The sequence below is a fragment of the Rhinatrema bivittatum genome, chromosome 4 (assembly GCF_901001135.1).
Source record: "Rhinatrema bivittatum chromosome 4, aRhiBiv1.1, whole genome shotgun sequence".
Classification (NCBI taxonomy): Eukaryota; Metazoa; Chordata; class Amphibia; order Gymnophiona; family Rhinatrematidae; genus Rhinatrema; species Rhinatrema bivittatum.
In genome coordinates this window covers 289,294,829-289,316,301 of record NC_042618.1, presented here as the reverse complement: position 1 = coordinate 289,316,301, position 21,473 = coordinate 289,294,829, and the positions used below count along the sequence as shown (strand labels likewise).

The window sequence follows — 21,473 nt, the reverse complement described above, 5'->3', positions numbered from 1 at the left end:
AAACTGATTTAGCACACACTGCAGGCTTTTAACACACCTTCTTTACAAAGTATGTATGTCTCTAGAAAGCAAAGCAGTGGGATAGGCAGGACACAAGGAAGAGGATGCCATCCTGCCACTGTGGTGCATGAAGCCACATGGACAGAGGGAGGCAGAAGGATGGGCAGGCCCCAAGGAAGAAGACCCTGCTGTAGTGCATGAACCAGCCCATAGGCAGGAGGAGCAGAAAGTGCTGTGGTCGGGATGGGAAGGGGAGAAATATTGCTATAGTCAGGCTAGGGAGAGAGAGACTACTGGGGTTGTACTGGGGAGGGGGAAGAATAATACTGAGATCAGACTAGGGAGTAGAAGGAAGAGTGCTCTGATTAGGTTGGGGAAAGAGGAGTAGTGCTGGGTTAGAGCTGGGGGGGAGAAAGTACTGGGGCCAGGCTGGGAATGGGAGAGGATGATGAAAATTTTGAGGTCAGACTGCAAGGAGGGGGACTGAATGATTGCAGAAGATGGGGAAAGGGTGGAGGCAGAAGGGAAAAGATAGATAAGAGAGAAGATAGGAGATGGGAGGGGGTGGGGGTGGGGTAGAGGATGTTTCAATTCATATTCATTTCACTGCAGATTTTTATGGGTTTCAACATGTGTCACTTAAAAAGTTTAATAGACTACATTATCATTATAACCTATTTGTCTTTTCTCAATAATAAGCACAGTTTTTGTGCTGAGTTATTATTCAATTTTGAAATTCTCACTTCATCAACCATTACCACCACCCCCCCCCCCCCCCCCACCCTACATAATAAATTTACAAATATGGACAATATCTCCCCTTTTTCCTAACGATATCAAATACTTGCAATTTATTATCTATTTTTGATCATATACATGAAATTGATGCTTGACTGATCCTAACTTGTATATGAGATATAACTGTAGTTTTCATTTACAACAAACTGATGGCAAATTTAAGTATATTTCAAAATTTCACTAAGATCTTAAGACATAGTTGTTCGAATGTGCATAAACGGAGACAACAAGTTAGAGCTGCACAAGCACCTTTAATGGCAACATTTTGGTACACATGCAGGTGCAATTATTTAAATTTTAGGCTCTTATAGTATTATGATCTTATGATGTTTATATCTGTTTTATTTTTTTTTAATATACTCATAGGATTGTTAAATTTTTGTGCTATTATCTTTCAACTATTTATTTATTTGTAATTTTTAATTGATTGTATTTCCTCACTTCCATACTAATTGTAAACCATTGTGAAGGTCCATCTAAGATAAAGGTATATACAACTTAATAAACATAGCATAAACATAATTAAAATTAGTATTATTTACCAATAAAGCGCCACGCAAATTGATTCCAGTCTCAATAGTAACATAATATGAGGCCTGTAAAAATGTCCTCTGAAGTATAAGGGCAAGGAAGAGAAGGACTGCTAAAACATAAGCATTTTCCACAAATTGCTTTGATGACAGGAAGCAAATATTAAGGATAAAATTTTCTTTCTGAAAGAGGGAAAAATGAGAAAGTTAAACCTATATTCATGGGAAGCAAAAAATTAATTCTACATAGGAATAAAAATTTTATAAAGGATAAACAAACTGCAAAGACAAAAAAAAAAAAACATTATTTATACATTGGACAGACAGTTAACATGGATACCAGACACTGAAAGAAACTGTAAAAAATATACCAAAATATTGCAGTCAAATAAATGTGTCCAATATTATTATGAAATGCCCAAGCTGATTTTGTAAAATAAGGATCTAAAACAAAAGCCAGAGAAAAAGGGAGTATTAAAATTACTACTATTGCTTCTCATTTCTAAAGTGCACTAGACATATGCAGCTCTGTACAAATATCCATAAAGGACAGTCCCTGTTCTGTGGCGCTTACAATCTAATCGAGACAAGAACAGATTACAAGTTTTTTGAGAAATTAATTTATTATGAAAATGATTAAAACGAAAAAGGTTGTGATCAGGATTAGCAGGGATTAAGATATAAAAGCAGCTTCAAAAAGGTGAATTTTTAGGCTAGATTTGAATAGGCTAAAGAATGTGACAATTCAAGAAGTCTGTTTCAAACATATGGCACCACACAGTGGCAGAAAGGTCTCAAGACACCAACAGGCCGATACAGTAAGGCACGCTCAGCTGAGTGCACCGTTTAACCTGCAATTGGCCATGCATTTTCGACACGTGTCTATTACCACTTATACATTAAGGGGCGGATTTTCAGAGCCCTGCTCGCGTAAATCCGCCCAAAACCGGGCGGATTTACGCGAGCAGGGCCCTGCGCGCCGGGAAGCCTATTTTACATAGGCCTCCCGGCGCGCGCAGAGCCCCGGGACTCGCGTAAGTCCCGGGGTTCTCCGAGGGGGGCGTGTCGGGGGGCGGGCCCGGTCGTCGCGGCGTTTCGGGGGCGTGTCGGCAGCGTTTTGGGGGCGGGTACGGGGGCGTGGCTACGGCCCGGGGCGGTCCGGGGGCATGGCCGCGCCCTCCGTACCCGCCCCCAGGTCGCGGCCCGGCGCGCAGGAGGCCCGCTCGCCAGAGGGAGGCGTAAATCCCCCGACAAAGGTAAGGGGGGGTTTTAGACAGGGCCGGGTGGGTGGGTTAGGTAGGGGAAGGGAGGGGAAGGTGAGGGGAGGGCAAAGGAAAGTTCCCTCCGAGGCCGCTCCGATTTCGGAGCGGCCTCGGAGGGAACGGGGGTAGGCTGCGCGGCTCGGCGCGCGCCGGCTATACGAAATCGATAGCCTTGCGCGCACCGATCCAGGATTTTAGCGGATACGCGCGGCTCCGCGCGTATCTACTAAAATCCAGCGTACTTTTGTTTGCGCCTGGAGCACAAACAAAAGTAGGCTATTCGCGCTCGTTTTAAAATCCGCCCCTAAGGGGTAGATTTTAAAAAAATGCGCGTTCGCGTACTTTTGTTGGCGCACCAGTTGCAAACAAAAGTACGCTGGATTTTAGTAGATACGCGCGTAGCCGCGCGTATCTGCTAAAATCCAGGATTGGCGCGCGCAAGGCTGCTGATTTTGGGCAGCCAGCGCGCGCCGAGCCGCGCAGCCTGCCTCCGTTCCCTCCGAAGCCGCTCTGAAATCAGAGCGGCCTCAGAGGCCTCCCCTCACCTTCCCCTACCTAACCCACCCCCCCGGCCCTATCTAAACCCCCCCCCCCTACCTTTGTCCACGGATTTACGCCTCCCGGAGGGAGACGTAAATCCACGCGCGCTGAGACGCAACCCGGGGGTGGTTCCGGAGGGCAAGGCCACGCCCCTGGGACCGCCCCGGGCTGAAACCACGCCCCCGGGCCCGCCCTCAAAACGCCACGTCCCGCCCCCAAAACGCCGCGTCGATCAGCCCCGCCCCCGACACGCCCCCAACAAAAAACCCCGGGACTTACGTGAGTCCCGGGGCTCTGCGCGCGCCGGCAGGCCTATGGAAAATAGGCGTGCCTGCGCGCAAGGCCCTGCTCACGTAAATCCGGGCGGATTTACGCGAGCAGGGCTTTTAAAATCCGCCCCTAAGGGGTTTAGTGCGTCGAAAACGAGCAACCAACCCCGCCCCTTCCCCCAAAACTAATAGCACTCATCTCCGGGATACTAAAAGTAAAATGTGTGGCCAAGCCACACTTTATGCTCAGAAATTAATGCCTACCCAAGGGCAGGCGTTAATTTCTGAGCAGCCCAGTAAAGTGTACAGAAAAACAGAAAATATTGCTTTTCTGTCCACCCTCCGACTTCATATCCTAGTGATAAAAAAAGTAAAAAAAATCTGCCCACTGGTCAGCAGTTAACAAAATGGAAGGTCGGCCCTGTGACATAGTGTGGGCAAAGGCTATCGGCACCATTTTGAATAATGGCAGGCGACGGCCCGAGTGCAGGAGGTCGCTCCCGGACCCCCTCTGGACTTTTGGCGAGTCTTGTGGGGGTCAGCAGGGTCCCCCAAGACTTGCCAAAAGTCCCTGGTGGTCCAGCGGGGGTCCGGGTAGTCCAGCGGGGGTCCGGGAGCGATCTCCTGCACTCGGGCTGTCGGCTGCCAGTAATCAAAATGACGCTGATAGCCTTTGCCCTTACTATGTCACAGGGGCTACCGGTGCCATTGATCAGTTCCTGTCACATGGTAGGAGCACAAGATGGCGCCGATGGCCATGTGACAGGGGCTGACCAATGGCACTGGTAGCCCCTGTGTCACAGTAGGTCAAAGGCTATTGGCGCCATTTTGAAACCGGCAGCCGAGGGTATGAGTGCAGGGGATGGCTCTTGGACTGCCCGCTGGACCATCAGGGAGTTTTGATAAGTCTTGGGGGGGTCAGGAGGGTGGGGGGTTGTAGTTAATATAATTTTAGCAGGGAAACAAATAGAAATCGATATATTAACGTATCGGGGCACCATATGGCCGAATGCAACGTATCTGAACCCCAATGAATCCGAATCCTGAATGCAACATATGGTGTCCCTCTGCACATCCTTAGTGAAGCCCTTTTAGGGACATAAGGCCTGGATGGACAGGCACAGCATTTGAGGATAGAGGTCAAGCCTTTTTAGGGACATAAGGCCTGGACAGACAGGCACAGCATTCGAGGTCAAACCCTTGTAGAGACGTAAAGCCTGGATGGACAGGTATAGCATTCAAGGATAGAGGTCAAGCTCTTGTAGGGACATAAGGCCTGGATGGACAGGCACAGCATTAGAGGTCAAGCCCTCGAAGGGACATAAGGCCTGGACAGACAGGCACAGCATTCAAGGTCAAACCCATGTAGAGATGTAAATCCTGGACGGACAGGTATAGCATTCGAGGATAGAGGTCAAGTTCTTGTAGGGACATAAGGCCTGGATGGACAGGCACAGCATTAGAGGTCAAGCCCTCGTAGGGACATAAGGCCTGGATGGACAGGCACAGCATTCAAGGATAGAGGTCAAGCCCTTTTATGGACATAAGGCCTGGTCGGACAGGCAGAGCAATCAAGGATAGAGGTCAAGCCCTCGTAGGGACGTAAAGCCTAGAAGGACAAGCAGGCAAGGCATTCGAGGATAGAGGTCAAGCCCTTGTAGGGACATAAGGCCAGGACAGACAGGCACAGCATTCGAGGTCAAACCCTTATAGAGACGTAAAGCCTGGATGGACAGGCACAGCATTCGAGGTCAAACCCTTGTAGAGACGTAAAGCCTGGATGGACAGGCACAGCATTCGAGGTCAAACCCTTGTAGAGATGTAAAGCCTGGATGGACAGGCATAGCATTCGAGGATAGAGGTCAAGCTCTTTAGGAACATAAGGCATGTACGGACAGGCACAGCATTAGAGGTCAAGCCCTCATAGGGTCATAAGGCCTGGATGGATAGGCACAGCATTAGAGTCAAGCCCTCATAGGGACATAAGGCCTGGACGGACAGGCACAGCATTAGAGGTCAAGCCCTTGTAGAGACGTAAAGCCTGGACGGACAGCCACATCATTCTAGGATAGAGGTCAGGCCCTTTTAGGGACATAAGGCCTGGATGGACAGGCAAAGCAATCGAGGATAGAGGTCAAGCACTTTTAGGGACATAAGGCCAGGATGGACAGGCAGCAGGCACAGCAATCGAGGATAGAGGTCAAGCCCTCGTAGGGACGTAAAACTTGTACAGACAGGCAGGCACAGCATTCAAGGATAGAGGTCAAGCCCTCATAGGGACGTAATGCCTGGATGGACAGACAGGCACAGTATTCGAGAATAGAGGTCAAGCCCTTGTAGGGGCGTAAATCCTGGACGGACAGGCAGCAGGCACAGCATTCGAGGATAGAGGTCAAGCCCTCATAGGGGCGTAAAGCCTGGATGAACAGGCACAGCATTAGAGGATAGGAGTCAAGCCCTTGTAGGGACATGAGGCCTAGACGGACAGGCACAGCATTTCCTTTGTGCAGGCATGCTGTGGTTTGATCTGTCACTTCTTCTTGAACTGGTTCACTGCCAGAAGAAAATGGCATTTTTTCATTTCTGAAAGATAATTCAAATAAGGATGCTTTTAGAGCAATAGAGACTGCCATTTGTGAAGCAAGAACTGAGCTGGAGATTATTTGTGAATATCCCAGAAGCTATTAGCTGTACAAATGCACTTCAGCTGATGACAAAGGAACATGAAGAGCTCTCAGAAATAAGTAAACCGCTACTCAAGTCTAAATCTACAATATCAACCTATGTTGACTTTGTAGTTTACACAGTGCCTCTGTAAACTATGGGAAGACAGAGGATGAACTAGAGTGCAACTACCACCAGTTTTCTACAGTACTAGAAACATTACTGTTGGCACTTAAGAAAGATTTCGGGAACATGACCCATATTATGAAGGTCATGAAAACTATTGAGCATTTGAACTATGCAAGCTCCAAACATCTTAAGTCAGCATTTTATGTTCTTACATTCCAAATGTTGAAAAACAGGAAAAGAACATTCTGGAAAGAAGTGATGCACAAATACATGAAACTGAAATTAGAAATACTAGAACTAAACTCAGACAGGCACAGCATTTGAGGTCAGGCCCCTGTAGGGACGTACGGCCTGGACAGTAGATGGACAGGCACAGCGTTTGAGGTCAGGCCCTTCTAGGGACGTAAAGCCTGGACAGTGGACGGACAGGCACAGCATTTCAGGTCAGGTCCTTGTAGGGACATACGGCCTGGACAGTGGATGGACAGGCACAGCATTTCAGGTCAAGTACATGTGCTGATATTATCTAGAGCATAAGAGGCAGATGGACCTGCTGCCAGGCTTTCAATAGCTTTTATTCATCTTGCCATTCACAGGGAAATTTGGAAACCCAAGCAAAGGCAGGTTTCTTTTCAAAAACACTAGCATTTCCATTAACTCTGGTGCCAGCCTTGAGCGGTGAGGGCTCATGATATCTCCTGTCATTGAAAATACACGTTCACTGGGCACGTTCACTGTGGTCATGTCCACACTGGTGGACATGACAGATATCGCTGAGCCACTTTGGCTAGGTGTGGCCAGACAGTGGACTTGTGTGCCCAATATGCCAGCGAATCTGTCTGCATGTTCTCTGTGGGTTCTGAGAGATACCATGTCACTGACAATTGTGCTGGTGTCTCCTTTGCTTGGGTGGGCTGAGAGTTAATCATGCCAGCTGCTTTCTCTCTAGTCCATAGCAGAACAGATGATTCTTTATGGGCAACATGCCTTTGGCGTATTGAAGTAGAGGAGCAGGAGGTACTAGCTGTCGCTGACAGAGTGCTGCTCCTGCTTGGGCTAGCACAACTCTCTGAAGTGCCCGCTGTTTCCTCCTCTGCTTCATGCCTAATCTGTCTCTGCCTATGGCGCTCCTGTTCATGGACTTTTAGTAACAGCAGATCCTTCACAAGTGAGAGACAATTGGACTGTAGGGCAAGTTTCACTTTCACATGGGGATCACAGACTGTGGTAAGCATGTATGTGTGGTCTTCTGTTAAAGGCCTTAATCTCTCTTGCATCTGCTGCTGAAAAAAGTCCAGACAATGCAGCACCTCAGCTGTCATCCCCTCTTCCTGTTTAAAGCCCTCCAAATTTTCATCCAGGAAATTAACTATAGGAATGATGTCAGCCAAGGTGGCACTTCTGGAACTCAACTCCTCCGTGACATCCTTGAAGGGCTGCAGGAATTTTACCAGCTGACTCATGACTAAAAATCATGATGCCCTAGGGGATTCTGACACCTATGTCCATTGAACCAGAAAGTTCATGAAGGTGTGTCTGCAGCTCCACTAACCTCTGCAGCATCATAAAGGTGGAATTGCACCAGATGGCAATGTCTTGAATGAGACGCTTGTGAGGCATCTGCCAAATCAGTCTGCTTTTGTCAGAGAACCTGTCCTGCCTTCACACTTCTGTGGAAGTGCGCTGCTATGTTCCTTCACTTGTGTATTAACGTATGCAGGTATTCATTCTCTTGGTGATTGGACTCCAACCCCAGAGCTGACTTCATTACCAGGTGCAGAGTGTGTGCAAAACATCGGATGTTCTGAAAGTACCTGTCGGTTATTGCCTTTACCATGTTTGCACCATTGTCTGACAAAGAACCCTGCTTGAGGATTCCTGACTCGCTGGTATAGTTGCCAGCCCATCAGCATCTGTCTGATGCATGCTAGAACATTGGTTGCGGTATGGGCCTCGTCCATCAGGTGGGTGTGCAGTAAAGCCCACCTCCACCCTGATACTTATTCACTAATAGAGCTGCTGCCTGCCCCTGCCTCAGCCAGGTCCCACCAGTGTGCTGTCAGGGAGAGGTAAGAATGTGAAGCATTCATGGCGGTCCAGATATCGCAGGTGAAATGCACACTCCCCTGTGCCTTAGCTAGAAGAGCTTGGATGTGACTGCAACACTGCTTGTACAGGCTGGGGATGACCTTTCTGCTAAATGTGGTTCTGGAGGGGACTTTGTAATTTGGAATTATGACCTTCAGAAAATGCTTGAAACCCACATTCTCCACTATCTGCAAGGGCTGGTCATCAAGGGCAATCATTTCCCCAATGCTCCTGGTTACATCTTTTGAGGCTGCCTGCCTCCTACCCCAGGATAGCGTTACCACACACCACCCCATTTCCGCTATGGTGGGTTGTTGCTTCTGACACATGGCAGGGGGCTGCTGGCCTGCCACCTGACTGCTAGAAGGGCTGAGGGCGTGGGGTGACTCTGCTCCTTTTCAACCACTTTACGCTGCCTGGAAAAAGGGGTCCCCTGACTGGTACTGCCACCATCCCTAGATGGCAGTACTCTTGTTGGATGTTGCCTCTTCATATGATGCATCATGCCAAAAATTAGATAGATGTCCCATTTGCTTGCCTCTGCTAATAGCCCCGCCACAGTAATTACACTGAGCAAAACGCAGGTCCTCCGTCACTTTAAAGTGGCTCCAGATCGCATATGTCTTTTGTGATCCCTTCTCTATAGCCTTCGGGGTGGATGCTGGCACTGGAGCTGAAGTAGTGGGTGCACCCTGAGAAGCAATGCCAGGGGCATCAGTCATACTCTGTGCCTGCGCTGACTGCTCTTCTTCCTCCTCATCATCAGTTTCATCTCTCCCCTGCAGCACTGAAATGGAGGCTAAGACAGGACTAACGAATCCTCCTAAACCTTCATCAGTTATTACTGCTTCCATTTCTGATGATGAGAATCCCACACAAGATGATTCTTCATCGAAATCAGAAGTAAACAATGCCTGCGCTACATTTTCAATGCTAAGTCGAGTCTGCTGTCGCACTGCTGCTTTTGGGTCTCACCCTTTTGTCTTGCATGACTCGGCCACCCCTTCCCTCACCCTCAAAACTACAGGGTCAGAAACAGGTGGTGGTGATGCATCATTTTTAGATTTCATTTTTTTACGGATGGAACTGCCTGCCCCTCCAGAGATTTTAGATTGGAACAGGTCCCTTTTTAACTTTAATGGGGGACTGTCACTCCCTTTTGAGGTGCCTCCTCTCCCAGTCCCAATCACTAGACCACGCTTAGCTTTCCCTGACATTATGGATTTAATGTCAGTGCCTACTAGAGATTTCAATTAAAATTATTAATTCCAGAAGAGGCCCACTGGGGATTTGCCTTAAGAGAGAACCCCTGTCCCAATATGCGTGAGTCTGCAAAACTGGCTGCCCACAGGCTCAGTGCCTTGATGTGTGCACTAATGTAATGTATGTGCACACAACAAAGTTGTAACTACAAAAGAGGCCCACTGGGGATTTGCCTTCAGAGACCACCACTGTCCCAATATTCATGAGTCTGCAAAACTACCCAGTGCCCACTGTTACTGATGCCCACTACCCAGTGCACTGCCTTCTTGGATTAAAAGAGCACAGAGAGACAGTGATTTCAATTAAAAAAAAAAAAACTTCAGTTATGCCAGTTAACAAAAATCCTGGCTTGGCACAGCAACAAAATCGATGAAATATCTGTTTCAATTGCAATTCTTTAAAACTAGCTATAAATTGAATATATCACCCACCCACAACACCCAAATCCTATTTGCAACCTACCCCAGGGGGTAAAATAAGAAGCAAAATGCCACTGCTAGTGCTAGCAACTTCTCTCACTGGCACTGACAGAGAGACCGTGTCAGATCAATTTAAAAAAGTGAGGTAAAAAACCAGGGCTGGCTGGCACTGCAGCCAAGTCGAACAAATATCTTTTTCTATCGAAGTAGCTAGCAATTGAATACAGATTTGATACACTCAGACTAGCCCTGAGTTCAGCAGCCACCTCCCCACCATCCCCGCCAAGAAAGTGCGTGGCACGCCACGTGCTTCACATATAAATAGTGCTTCGTCATCAGGAACAGTGTCACAGAGCACTGAGAGAGAGCGGCGATTGGCTGCATTACAAAAAATGCTTAGCTCTGATAGGTTGTATTCTAGTCTCCTTGCCAACCTGTCTGACCCACTCTATGACAGGGCTGTGAGGTCACAGTTTTTTGCTATCTCCTATTTCAAATGGCTGCTAAGAAATCACTGCGAGCCAAAAGAATGAAACTAATGATATGTTTGTATTTGTGGGGGATCGCGATCTGTTTTGCGAACCCACGAATAGAACGGATAGGGACGTATACGTTGCGGATTGCCAATACGTTGCAAACAAATGCACATCCCTAGTACTTGTAACCTGGATTGGCTATAGTTGGAAACAGGATGATGGGCTTGATTCCCCCTCAGTCTAACCCAGTATGGCAACTTATGTTCTTATGTACCTACATACCTGGGACCAATTTTCAAAGAGTTTATACTCCTAATTTTTGGAGTTAGCCCTTTTGAAAATTTACGACAGCTTTGCTCTTAAATTTAGGAGTCTGAAAAGTAGGTGGCTATGGGGATGGAGTTAGAGCAGGGAAACTAAGAGGTAGATTTTCAAAGGCTTGCATGTGGCCAAACTGGGAGATACATGCGTGACTTGGACACACTCAGGCTGCATGGATTTTAAAAGGCCCACGGCCATGCACATATCTCCCGATATGCGGATAAACATTTTTTTCCAAAAAAGGAGAGGGGTGTGAGTGTGATTTGGGAAGAGAATGGGTGTTCCTCATTTTCATAATGATACCACCGCATATCTCTTACGCACATAAGCATGTGCCAGGTTTCCTATCTGTGTTTCTTTACTTCAGCTGTGGATGGTGTGTAAGTAGAAAAATTAAAAAATCTTGCCTAGTCAGCAAGCTTTGAAGGGTCGGGCAGGTAGAGGAAAAAAACGGCAGGCTAGCTAGGGGAGTATGGAAGTCCTGTACTTGGCACTTGGAGACTTGGACAAGAATTCAGGATACTTGGAGACTCAGACAAGGATTCAGAATTCAGGCACTAGTATAGGTTGAGTACTGCACCGCAGCGCGCCCTACACAGCCGCCAGAAGCAAAGCAGAAAGTGGAGACTTGGAACTGGAAACATGTCAAAGATTCAGGAGAGTCCTAAACTGAGGTGCATTCTACACAGCTGCCCATGGCTGGTCGCGGACCATGCTGAAGCAGAGCTGGTTCTGGCTTGAGTCTTGGGCATGAATGGAAGCAGGAGCAAGGTACTCCAAAGACCAGCAACAGGATTCAAGACTCAGGATTCAAGACTCGGAACTCGGATTCAGGAACAGACCTTGGCATTAAAAACAAGGGCTTTCTGGAAACTTGTGCTGCAGACGTGAAGACAGGCCTTGTGCCACAAAGCGCCTTACACAGCCCCCCATGGGCTGGTCATGGACCACAACAGTGGCATGCCAGGAAAGGTGGACTAGGAAACCTGGAAGCAGGACAGAGAGCCAGAGACGAGGACATCAGGATCAGGACTGGAACGGGAACACAAGGAACATCTGGAGACAGGAACATCAAGGCACAGGATGGACGAGTATGCAGGATCCGACGAGAGACCAGGAACCACGGATGAAGACAAGGGAGCTCCCACGAAGAACAGAGGAGCTTGAAGAAGCAAAGGTGGACGTTGGAGCCTCCTGGAATAAAGAGCTGGAAGAGATGAGGAATCCAGGAACAGACAAGCTCCTTGCGAAGGCAACGAGGGACTGACGAGGAACCCTTTTATAAGGCTGAAGAGAAGACACCCAGATGAGGTCATTAGGCGGGGCAGTGGGGCTTTTCCCACCGCAGGCCCTTTAAATATCCAGGAGAGGTGTGGCCGCGCACCTATAGAGAGGCCAGGACCGGGGAGACAGTGGCAGAGTCATCTATGCCATGAAGATCAAGGCTGGAGGCAGCACTGGGCCATGAAAGAAGGCAGCAAGATGGCGGCTCCCTGCCGCGAAGGCAGGCAACGGAGGTGGCTCTGCCCGCCATGGAGTTAAGAGGGCGGTGGCACTCCTGCCCCATGGAGGCAGCAGCATCAGCGGCCTCTGGGCCGCGAGGCAGGTCCAAGAAGTCAGCAGCTCCACGCCGCAGAAGGAGCCGGTCGGCAGCGGCACTCGGGCCGTGTGAAAGATGGCAGCAGCAGTGGCAGCTCTGCCTGCTGTGAAGAACAGGCAGCAGCGACACTCAGGCTGCATTGGACGGGGAGAGGCTGTTTGTGGCTAGGCCTGCAAGCAGCATCGTAACATATATTTTTCTAGAAAACAAACTAAGGTGACCTTCAAAATAACTAAATTAAGACAACTGCTGTCACTTATAATTATTATAAACCTTGAGTTGATAGTTTCCAACCAGTGATATTCTAAAAGCAAAAAATATTAAAAAATTATAGAAAGGGTCAGAGGAGTAGGAAAAGAAATCAAACCCCGGTCACTATAGATTGTTTTGACATTAGTACCAGAGAAATATTGGAAACTATTACTATAAAAAATGTAACTCATGTTTGAGAAACTAGAAAATGTAGTAAAAATATGGCCCGAATTATAGATTGTTAAATTGGACACTATATGTTTTATCCCCAATGATAAAATAATGATTGAAAATCACAATATAATCCTACAGTGAACATCTTTAATAATGAGCAATAATAGATTTTCTTTAGTGAAAAACAAAAAAAAATTGAAAAGAATGTTTTGAATCTGAAAATATAGGTTATAAATGGAAAAATAATTATAAAGAGCACTCACAGACATTATAATCTGAGTTCCATTTTGTTTTTTCTCATCAAGGAGTTGAACAATGCCAGAAATACAGAGTGGTCCAGCAAAACCCAATAAATCAGCCAAGTAGCGAAATATGCTGCTGAGCAAGATAGGACGACCAAAAGCTCGGTACATTGCCAGCCATATAGAAGGATTACAGTTTGGCTTGTCGGCCACCTTTTTCTGTAAAAGATAATAATAGAATAACTAACCTCATAATAAACTGTATTTGAAATACAAGGAATTGCTAAGGTTACATTGTTGATAAAGCATATTGCAATCAAATTATAGCATTACAATGTAAATGGCTTTTGAAAATTGTCCTCCTTATATACAGTTTTCCTTATACCAAAATATCTAACACAAGAGTGTTCAGAATCTAGTCAGTGAGGGGCTGTAAATCATCAGATTTGTTTTAAGGGTAACCAAATTATGCAAAAGAATGCATGTCTTTGATGGAAAGTGTGTAGATTTGTCAAGAGTATTCATTATGAAAATCCTAAATACCAGAATAATCTGTGGCTCCAATTATGTGCAATGGAGGAGAATTTGAAAATTGTAAAACTGTTTAAACTTGAGGATATTCTATTCTATATGAAAAACATTTATTTTTCCTCTATCATGCAACAATTAAAAATATTGTAGAAGATTCCCTTAATTTTAAATATTGCCTGCAATGGCCCATACAAATGTTACATTTAAAAGACCATTTCTAATTTTTCTGCCAGGAATCATAGTGTTTGTCTTTTAAATATCTACTTTGACACACTCTAATAGTTAGACTTTCATTTACAGCATAAATGTCTTCAATCATATTATATATCTGTATTGGAGGTTGACCAATATAGCTGTAACCTTTAAAAAGAGCTCTAAGGGTAATCCAAGAACCTATAGACCAGTTAGCCAGACATCAGTGCCAGGAAAAATTATAGAGACTATTTTAAAGAACAAAATTAAAGAACATATAGATAGCCATGGCTTAATGAGAAACAGCCAACATGTATTTACCCATGGAACATCCTGTCTCACCAATCTCCTATTTTTTTTTTTTAAGGAGATAGTAAACATGTGAAAAATAGTGCATCTGGATTTTCAGATGGCATTTGACAAAGTTTCTCATGAGAGATTCATAAGAAAATTTAAAAGTTGAGGGACAGAAGGCAATGTCCTATTGTGGATTAAGAATTGGTTAGAAGACTGGAAAAAAGTAGGATTAAATGGTGAGTTTCCTCACTGGAGAAAGGTAAATAATGGAGTGCCCCAGGGGTATTTGGAAAAGGGAACAACTAGTGAGGTGATCATATTTGCAGATAATACAAAATTATTCCAAGTTCTTATTGAAAGAAATTGAATGAGGAGCTTGCAAAATACCAAGTGATGAACATAGGGAAAATAATGCATGATGTTAGGTTCCATTTTAGGATTCAGTACCCCAGAAAAGGAACTAGCTGTCATGGTGCATAATACATTAAAATCCTCAACTAAGTGTACAACAGAGGTCAAAAAAAGCAAATAAAATGTTAGGAATTACTAGGAAAGGAATAGAGAATAAAACAATTTTATAATACCTCTGTATTGCTCCATGGTATATCCACATCTAATTTACTAGGTACAATTCTGGTGACTGCATCTCAAAAAAAATATAGCAGAACTAGAAAAGGTGCAGATAAAGGAATAGCTCCCCTATGAGGACATGTTTAAGAGGTTAAAGCTCTTCAGCTTGGAGAAGAGATAGCTGAGGGGAGATATGATAGAGGTCTATAAAATCATGAGATCAAATCGGTTGTTTATTAAAAAATACAAAGAATGGAGGACATATAATTTTTGCCATACTGGATCAGACTAAAGGTCCATCAAGCCCAGTATCCCTTTTCCAATAATGGCCAATCCAGATCACAAGTACCTGGTAGGATCACTCCATGAAATTACAAAGTAGCACATTTAAAACAAATCGAACAAAAATATATTTTTCACTCAATGCACAATTAACCTCTGGAATTCATTGCTGGAGGATGTGGTAAAGGTAGCTAGTATAGCTGGGTTTAAAAAAAGGTTTGGGCAAATTCCTGGAGAAAAAGCCCATAAACAGTTATTAATCAGGTAAACTTGGAGAAACCATTCCTTATACCTAGGCATTAGCAGCATGGAATCTCTCTACTATTAGGAATTTGTAACCTGGATTGGCCACTGTTAGAAATTAGAGATGTGAATCGGAACTGGAATCGGTTCGGATTCCGGTTCCAATTCACATGTGGGGTTTTTTCCATCGGGCCCGATCGCGGTTTTGTTTATCGGCTGCGCCCGAGCCGATAAACAAAAACCCACCCCGACCCTTTAAAACTAATCCCTTTGCTTCCCCTACCCTCCCGACCCCCCCAAAAACATTTTACAGGTACCTGGTGGTCCAGTGGGGGTCCCGGGAGCGATCTCCCGCTCTCAGGCCGTCGGCTGCCACTAATAAAAATGGCGCCGATGGCCTTTGCCCTTACCATGTGACAGGATATCCGAGCCATTGGCCGGCCCCTGTCACATGGAGGGAGCACTGGATGGCCGGCGCCATCTTTAAAAATGGCGCGGGCCATCCAGTGCTCCTACCACGAGCAGCCTCACTTATCATCCGGGCCATTGTCGCCGCCAGTCCCCTGCTTTGTCGCCGCCGTGTTTTCCAGCAGGCCCGCCTTGCTGCAGGCTCCTGCACCTTTTGCGGCATGGAAGCTACTGTCCGCCTCTCTTCATGGCAGGAAACCGCCGCTGACCTTGTCCTCATGCAGCAGAGCCCCCCGCTGATTCTTCATGACAAGAGCCACTGCCGGGACTGTCCCTGCGCGGCAGGGGAATCTGCTGTCTACACCTCCTTGCGGCTAGGAAGCTGCAGTTGAAGCTCCTCTCTTCTTGGTCCTGGTTCCACCGTTGCTGTGCCTCACCTCGCGGCAGGGATGCCACCAACATTGCTTTTCTGCTCCTGCCTGTCCTGGGCCCTGCATAGGCATGTCTGCGCACCTCTTCTTAATATTTAAAGGGCCAGCGGCGGGAAAAGCCCCACGGCCCCAACAGATGATGTCATCAACCTGTGCCATCTTCAGCCCTATAAAAGGGGCTCTCTTGCACTTCCTCGGGCCCTTCACATCAGATCATCACAGTTGCCTGTGGTCTCTCACTGGTTCTTCATTGCCTGTTCAGTGTTCCTGATGTTTCATGTTTCCGGCATTCCATGTTCCTGCTGTTCCAGTCCTGGTCCTACTATTCCCGTCTCTGGCTCTTCGTCCTGCTTCTAGGTTTCCTAGTCATCTAACTTTCTTGGCGTGCCACTGTTGTGGTCCATGACCAGCCCATGGGCAGCTGTGTAGGGTGCTTCATGGCATAAGGCCTGTCTTCATGTCTGCAGCGCAAGTCTCCGGAAGGCCCTTGCTTTGAACGCCAAGGTCTGTACCTGAATCCTGAGTCTTGAATCCTGAGTCTTGAATCTTTGAATCCTGTTCCCGGTCTTCGGAGTTCCTTCTTCCTTCTTCTGTCCATGCCCTAGACTCAAGCCAGAGCCTGCTCTGCTTCAGCATGGTCTGTGACCAGCCACAGGTGGCTGTGTAGGGCATGCCTCAGTGCAGGCCTCTCCTGAATCTTCATCATGTTTCCAGCTCGTCTTCATCTCCTCGTCTGGAGTCTGCTTCATTTCTGGCGTGGTCCGTGACCAGCCATAGGCGACTGTGTAGGGCATTCTGCGGTGCAGTACTCACCCTGTACTCTTGAATGATCTATTTCACCAGTTAGGGCAATGAGACTCTCTACAGAGGTGTGAAGATCCCTGGTGATAAGCTCATCTTTGATTTTCCCAAAGAGGCCTTCTAAGAATATGGCGACTAAACTATTTTTTCGCCAGTTCATCTTGGAATCCAGCATCCTGAATTCCACAGCATATTCAAGCAAAGTTTGGGAGCCTTGATAGAGGTGTAGCAGATCAGAGGCCATCACTGCTATTTTTATTTATTTATTTAAAATTTTTGTATACCGACATTCGTTAGGCAAACATCACATCGGTTTCCATGTAACATAAAACTGGCCAACAGGGCTTTACAATGAAACTGATAAGGGAACTTGGAGGTGGTAAGAGAGGGGAAACAAAATGGGAAATACTGAACAAAATACTGTATGATCCAGCTCCTCAAAGTCAATTAGAAACTGCTCCATGAATTGTGGCAGGTTGAGCAAGAAAGAGAGGGGTCCCAGAGGAGAGAAGCCCAGGCCAGTGCTGTTCCATCCAGCAGGGAGAGGATATAGGTAGTTTTGGCCTGATTATCAGGGAACAGAGGAACCTGTAACTGTAGGTGCATTCTACACTGGGTTCAGTAATCCCCATTGCTTGGGGTTTCTGGCATACTGGGGTGGAGCTGGCAGCTGAGGAACTATCCAGTTAGGTGCTGTGGGAAGTGGCGGTGCTGGTGTGGATGACGGTGGCACCAAAGGGTGATCATGGCATCCAGGCAACTGGAGATCCTGTCCATCATGGCAGCCATGTGTTCCATGGTACATTGTTGGACTTATAGCCTGCAGACTATGCTGGGAATGGCCTGCTGTGAGGTCATGTCCGTCAATTCCATGGCCTCAGCAATCTGTTGTATCTGTGGACCCTTGGGCCAAGGCAAGATTGACTTTACCTGCAGGGAGAAGCCCTGCAGGTTTCTTTGGCAGGTGGAACCAGATGAAGCAGAAACCAGTCAGGACCTTCATCTACACCAGTCCACTTTCCCCTCAGGTTGAACTTGGGTCCTGGGTCCAGAAGAATTTAGGTCAGGTCTCTGTTTTTGGAAGCTGAGGAAGTCCATATTAGCTAGGGTTGTAGGCAAGCAGCAATCAGGCTTATCAGAGGTCCAGGTGATGGTCAGAGGTAGGCAGCAGTCAGGCATATCTGGAGTTCAAGTCAGGTCAAACCATGTAACTATCTGAGAGAGGAGAAGAGGGACAGATAGGCAAGACAAGCAGGCAAGGACAAGAATAAGCAGGCAAAGTGGATGGAACAGACTGCAGTGAAGACAGAAGACAAACCGAAGACAGCTGAACAAGGACCGAAGGTGAGCTGCATGAGGACTGAAGACAAGCTAGATGAGGATTGAAGACAAGCTGGATAAAGACTGGAACTCTGGGAAGCAACACGTACTACTAGGAAGTAGTTGGACCTGTTGCTGAGGCAGTGAGAGAAGGAGACAGTGAGCCCTTTATAGGGTTTGGTATATGATGACATCAGCAGGTGCTGTGGAGCTTTTCACCGTGGGCCCTTTAAATAAAGACAGTTCAGGCGCATGCGTGCCTAAGGAGGAGCACGGCAGGATGGGGCCGGCAGTGTCCTGCTGCAGAAGGAGCTGATGGCATTTTGCTGTGTCAGAGCACAGCGTCCCACCACACGGAGAATCAGCGGCACTTGGTCACATCAGGAGCCAGCAGCAACAGCCCAGCTGGGAAGATGAGTGTGGCAATTTGTGGGGATAGCCCGCAGACCACCAAACATAACACAGGTGGTATAGAAATACCAAGATAAAGAATTAAAGAGTGAGACAACAGAAGAAAATAAGCAGAAGAACAAGAGAGGCAACACTTGAAAATACACAATACAATTGTCATTAATCAGATGTTAAGCTGAGGTAGCCGTGGGATGGGCATCTAAATATGAACATAAATGCATGGGATCAAAAAATATGTTTGGCTCTAAGGTGAATGATAACACATCGACAAGGAAATAAGGTAAATTTAGCACCTAGAGCCAAAACTTCGGGTCACATAAGAAAACATTTTTCCCGACATTCCTGAGTAGATCTAGTAATATCAGGAAAAATCCAAATTCGTTGTCCAAGAAAAACAGACTGTTGATGTTGGAAAAAAGATCTTAAAATCAGATCTTGATCTTGTGAAAAAACAAAAGAAAGAAAAAGAGTTTCATGTCTAGAATATGTTATATGTTATGTTATATTTGTTTGATGTAAAGCGCCACCCCAGGCGTCTGTTTGCATTTCACTGTGAACCGATGTGATATCTTTGATGAACGTCGGTATATAAAAATTTTAAATAAATAATAAATAGAAATCTCAATGTCCATGGAAGATTCCAGGAATTAGGACAAATCCAAATCCGGCTCACAAGAAGACTCAATTAGGTTCAAGTCTGAAGATTTTGTCATATAAACCTTAGCAAAGGTAGGCACTGCATCAGTAGGAATTCTCAGAACCTCAGTAATACATTTTTTAACCCAGTAATATATTTTTTAACCATATCAATTGGAGAAATTAAATTAGACTGAGGGAAATTCAAAATCCACAGATTTAAATAGCAGATAGAATTTTCAATATTTTCAGCATCTGAGAATAAGAATCTGATTTAGCCAGCATATCTTGAACTTGCTGGAAAGAAGAAACTTGCTGTTCCAAAGCATCGATCTTCTGAGAATGAAAAACAGACTCAGTTTCAAGAACTTGAACACAGCCAGCAAAAGTTGAAGTAACTTGAACAAGAGAAGATTTAGATTTCTCCAGGACCATGAGAGCAGACCAAAGTGAGTCCATAGTAATAACTGAGGGTCTAGGAAGTGTGGGACAAAACAAGAGAGGCTCCATGCCTTGGCCATCTTGCAGGGCATTCTGTTCTCCTATATCAGAGAAGGGCGACCAAAAAAGTGGAAGGTCTTCATAGAATGACTTATGAGGAGAGACTGAAGAATCTAAATATGTACACCCTGGAGGAAAGGAGGAGCATGGGTGATATGATTCAAACTTTCAGATACTTGATTGGTTTTAATGATCCAAAGACAATGACAAACCTTTTCCGTTGCAAAAAAATCAGCAGAACCAGGGGTCACGATTTAAAACTCCAGGGAGGAAGACTCAGAACCAATGTCAGGAAGTATTTCTTCATGGAGAGGGTGGTGGATGCCTGGAATGCCCTTCCGGAGGAAGTGCTGAAGACCAAAACTGTGAAGGATTTCAAAGGGGTGTGGGATAAACACTGTGGATCCATAAAGTCTAGAGGATGTGAATGAAGAGAAAAGGCAAGGGGTGGCTTGCTTGCGGGAATGACGGCTACTACCTGGAGATTAATATCCTTATTCAATAAACATTCACACAGTTAATGCGACTCCAATATTGCTCTATGCTTCAACGGCAAGAGGAAATGTGGAAAAAAGGATTTGCAAGAGGAAATGTGGAAAAAAGGATTTGCATCCACAAAAAAGCAGGGGAGTAGCTTGCTTGTTATGGCGGTTACTACCCCAAATCAAATAAGCCTGATACTTCACTTTCAATGCACATCCAGCATAGCTCTCTGCTTCAACGGCAGAGAAAATGAAGAAAAGATGATTTATATCAGCATCAACCAACAAGGAATGAATTACATAGTCTGGGTAAACAAATAAGCATGGGTGTAGCTTGCTTGTTACGGTGGCTACTACCCCGAATCAATTAAGCATGATACTTGACTTGGAATAAGTATCCAGCGCAGCTCACTGCTTCAGCAACAGAGGGAATTAAGTAAAGAGCATTTTATTCAGACAACCAACAATGGCTGAATTGTACACACAGGGTAAACAAACGGGAGTAGCTTGCTTATTACGGCAGTTACTACCCCAAACCAATTAACTAGATACTTCACTTAGATGCAGCTCCAGCACTGCTGTCTGCATCGATGGTGGGGGTGGAAAGGAATTGGAACCAAAAAGTTACCAATAAGGGCCCTGACCTCAGCGGTCAGAGTAACAGATTATGAAAACAAATAGGTGTGAAAGCTTGCTGGGCAGACTGGATGGGCCGTTTGGTCTTCTTCTGCTGTCACTTCTATGTTTCTATCTTGAATACTGTCCTGTATGGGAGGTTCCAGGATTTAAGTCCACTCCACTCACAGGCTTCACCGATTGCATCTGGGGTAATAGGCCCAGCTCTACAGTAGTGATCAACCTCGTCATAGGTGCTAAGGGGGAGTCCTCCCCAGAAGCCGTCAATATAGGAGCAGTATATCCATATGATGGCGAGAAATTGCCCGAGTTCCGGACACATGGGGAAGAGGAAAAGTCATCGGTGCACCGTGGCTAAGAGTAGTTTCAAGGTCCGGTGACAGAGCTGCCTGCTCCATGGCTTCAGATGCCACCAGCGATGAATCAAGTGCAAGGGAGAGGAAACCCTCCATGATAGGCTGAAGAGGGTCTGGTCCAGGAGAGGCTAGGACCAAATCCCAGATCCTTGCCTTATACTTTGTATGAGGCATAGTGGGAAAACTTAAGGAAAAAAGAGGAGCTCCAAAATCCCGTGCCTCTCAACAGGCAGACATCTTGGATATATTCCCGCAGACAATATTTTATTTACTGTGTACTGCACATTTTTATAGAATCCTCCTTTTTAATGCCTTATAATCCCAAAAGGGCAAGGATCTAAATCTAAAA

At 46.0% G+C, this 21,473-nt stretch overlaps 1 protein-coding gene across 2 annotated transcripts in view; it reads right to left on the bottom strand.

Annotated features, from left to right (window-relative positions):
• The window catches only part of ABCC9 (ATP binding cassette subfamily C member 9), a 976,112-nt gene that overhangs the window by 760,970 nt on the left and 193,669 nt on the right, over positions 1-21,473 (bottom strand). For both annotated transcript variants that reach the window (XM_029600177.1, XM_029600176.1), the window contains exons 7-8: positions 13,049-13,246; positions 1,341-1,511 (exon numbers count right to left, since the gene is read on the bottom strand). In XM_029600177.1, coding sequence (XP_029456037.1) covers positions 1,341-1,511; positions 13,049-13,246 — 369 coding nt within the window. The remainder of the gene's footprint in view (positions 1-1,340; positions 1,512-13,048; positions 13,247-21,473) is intronic.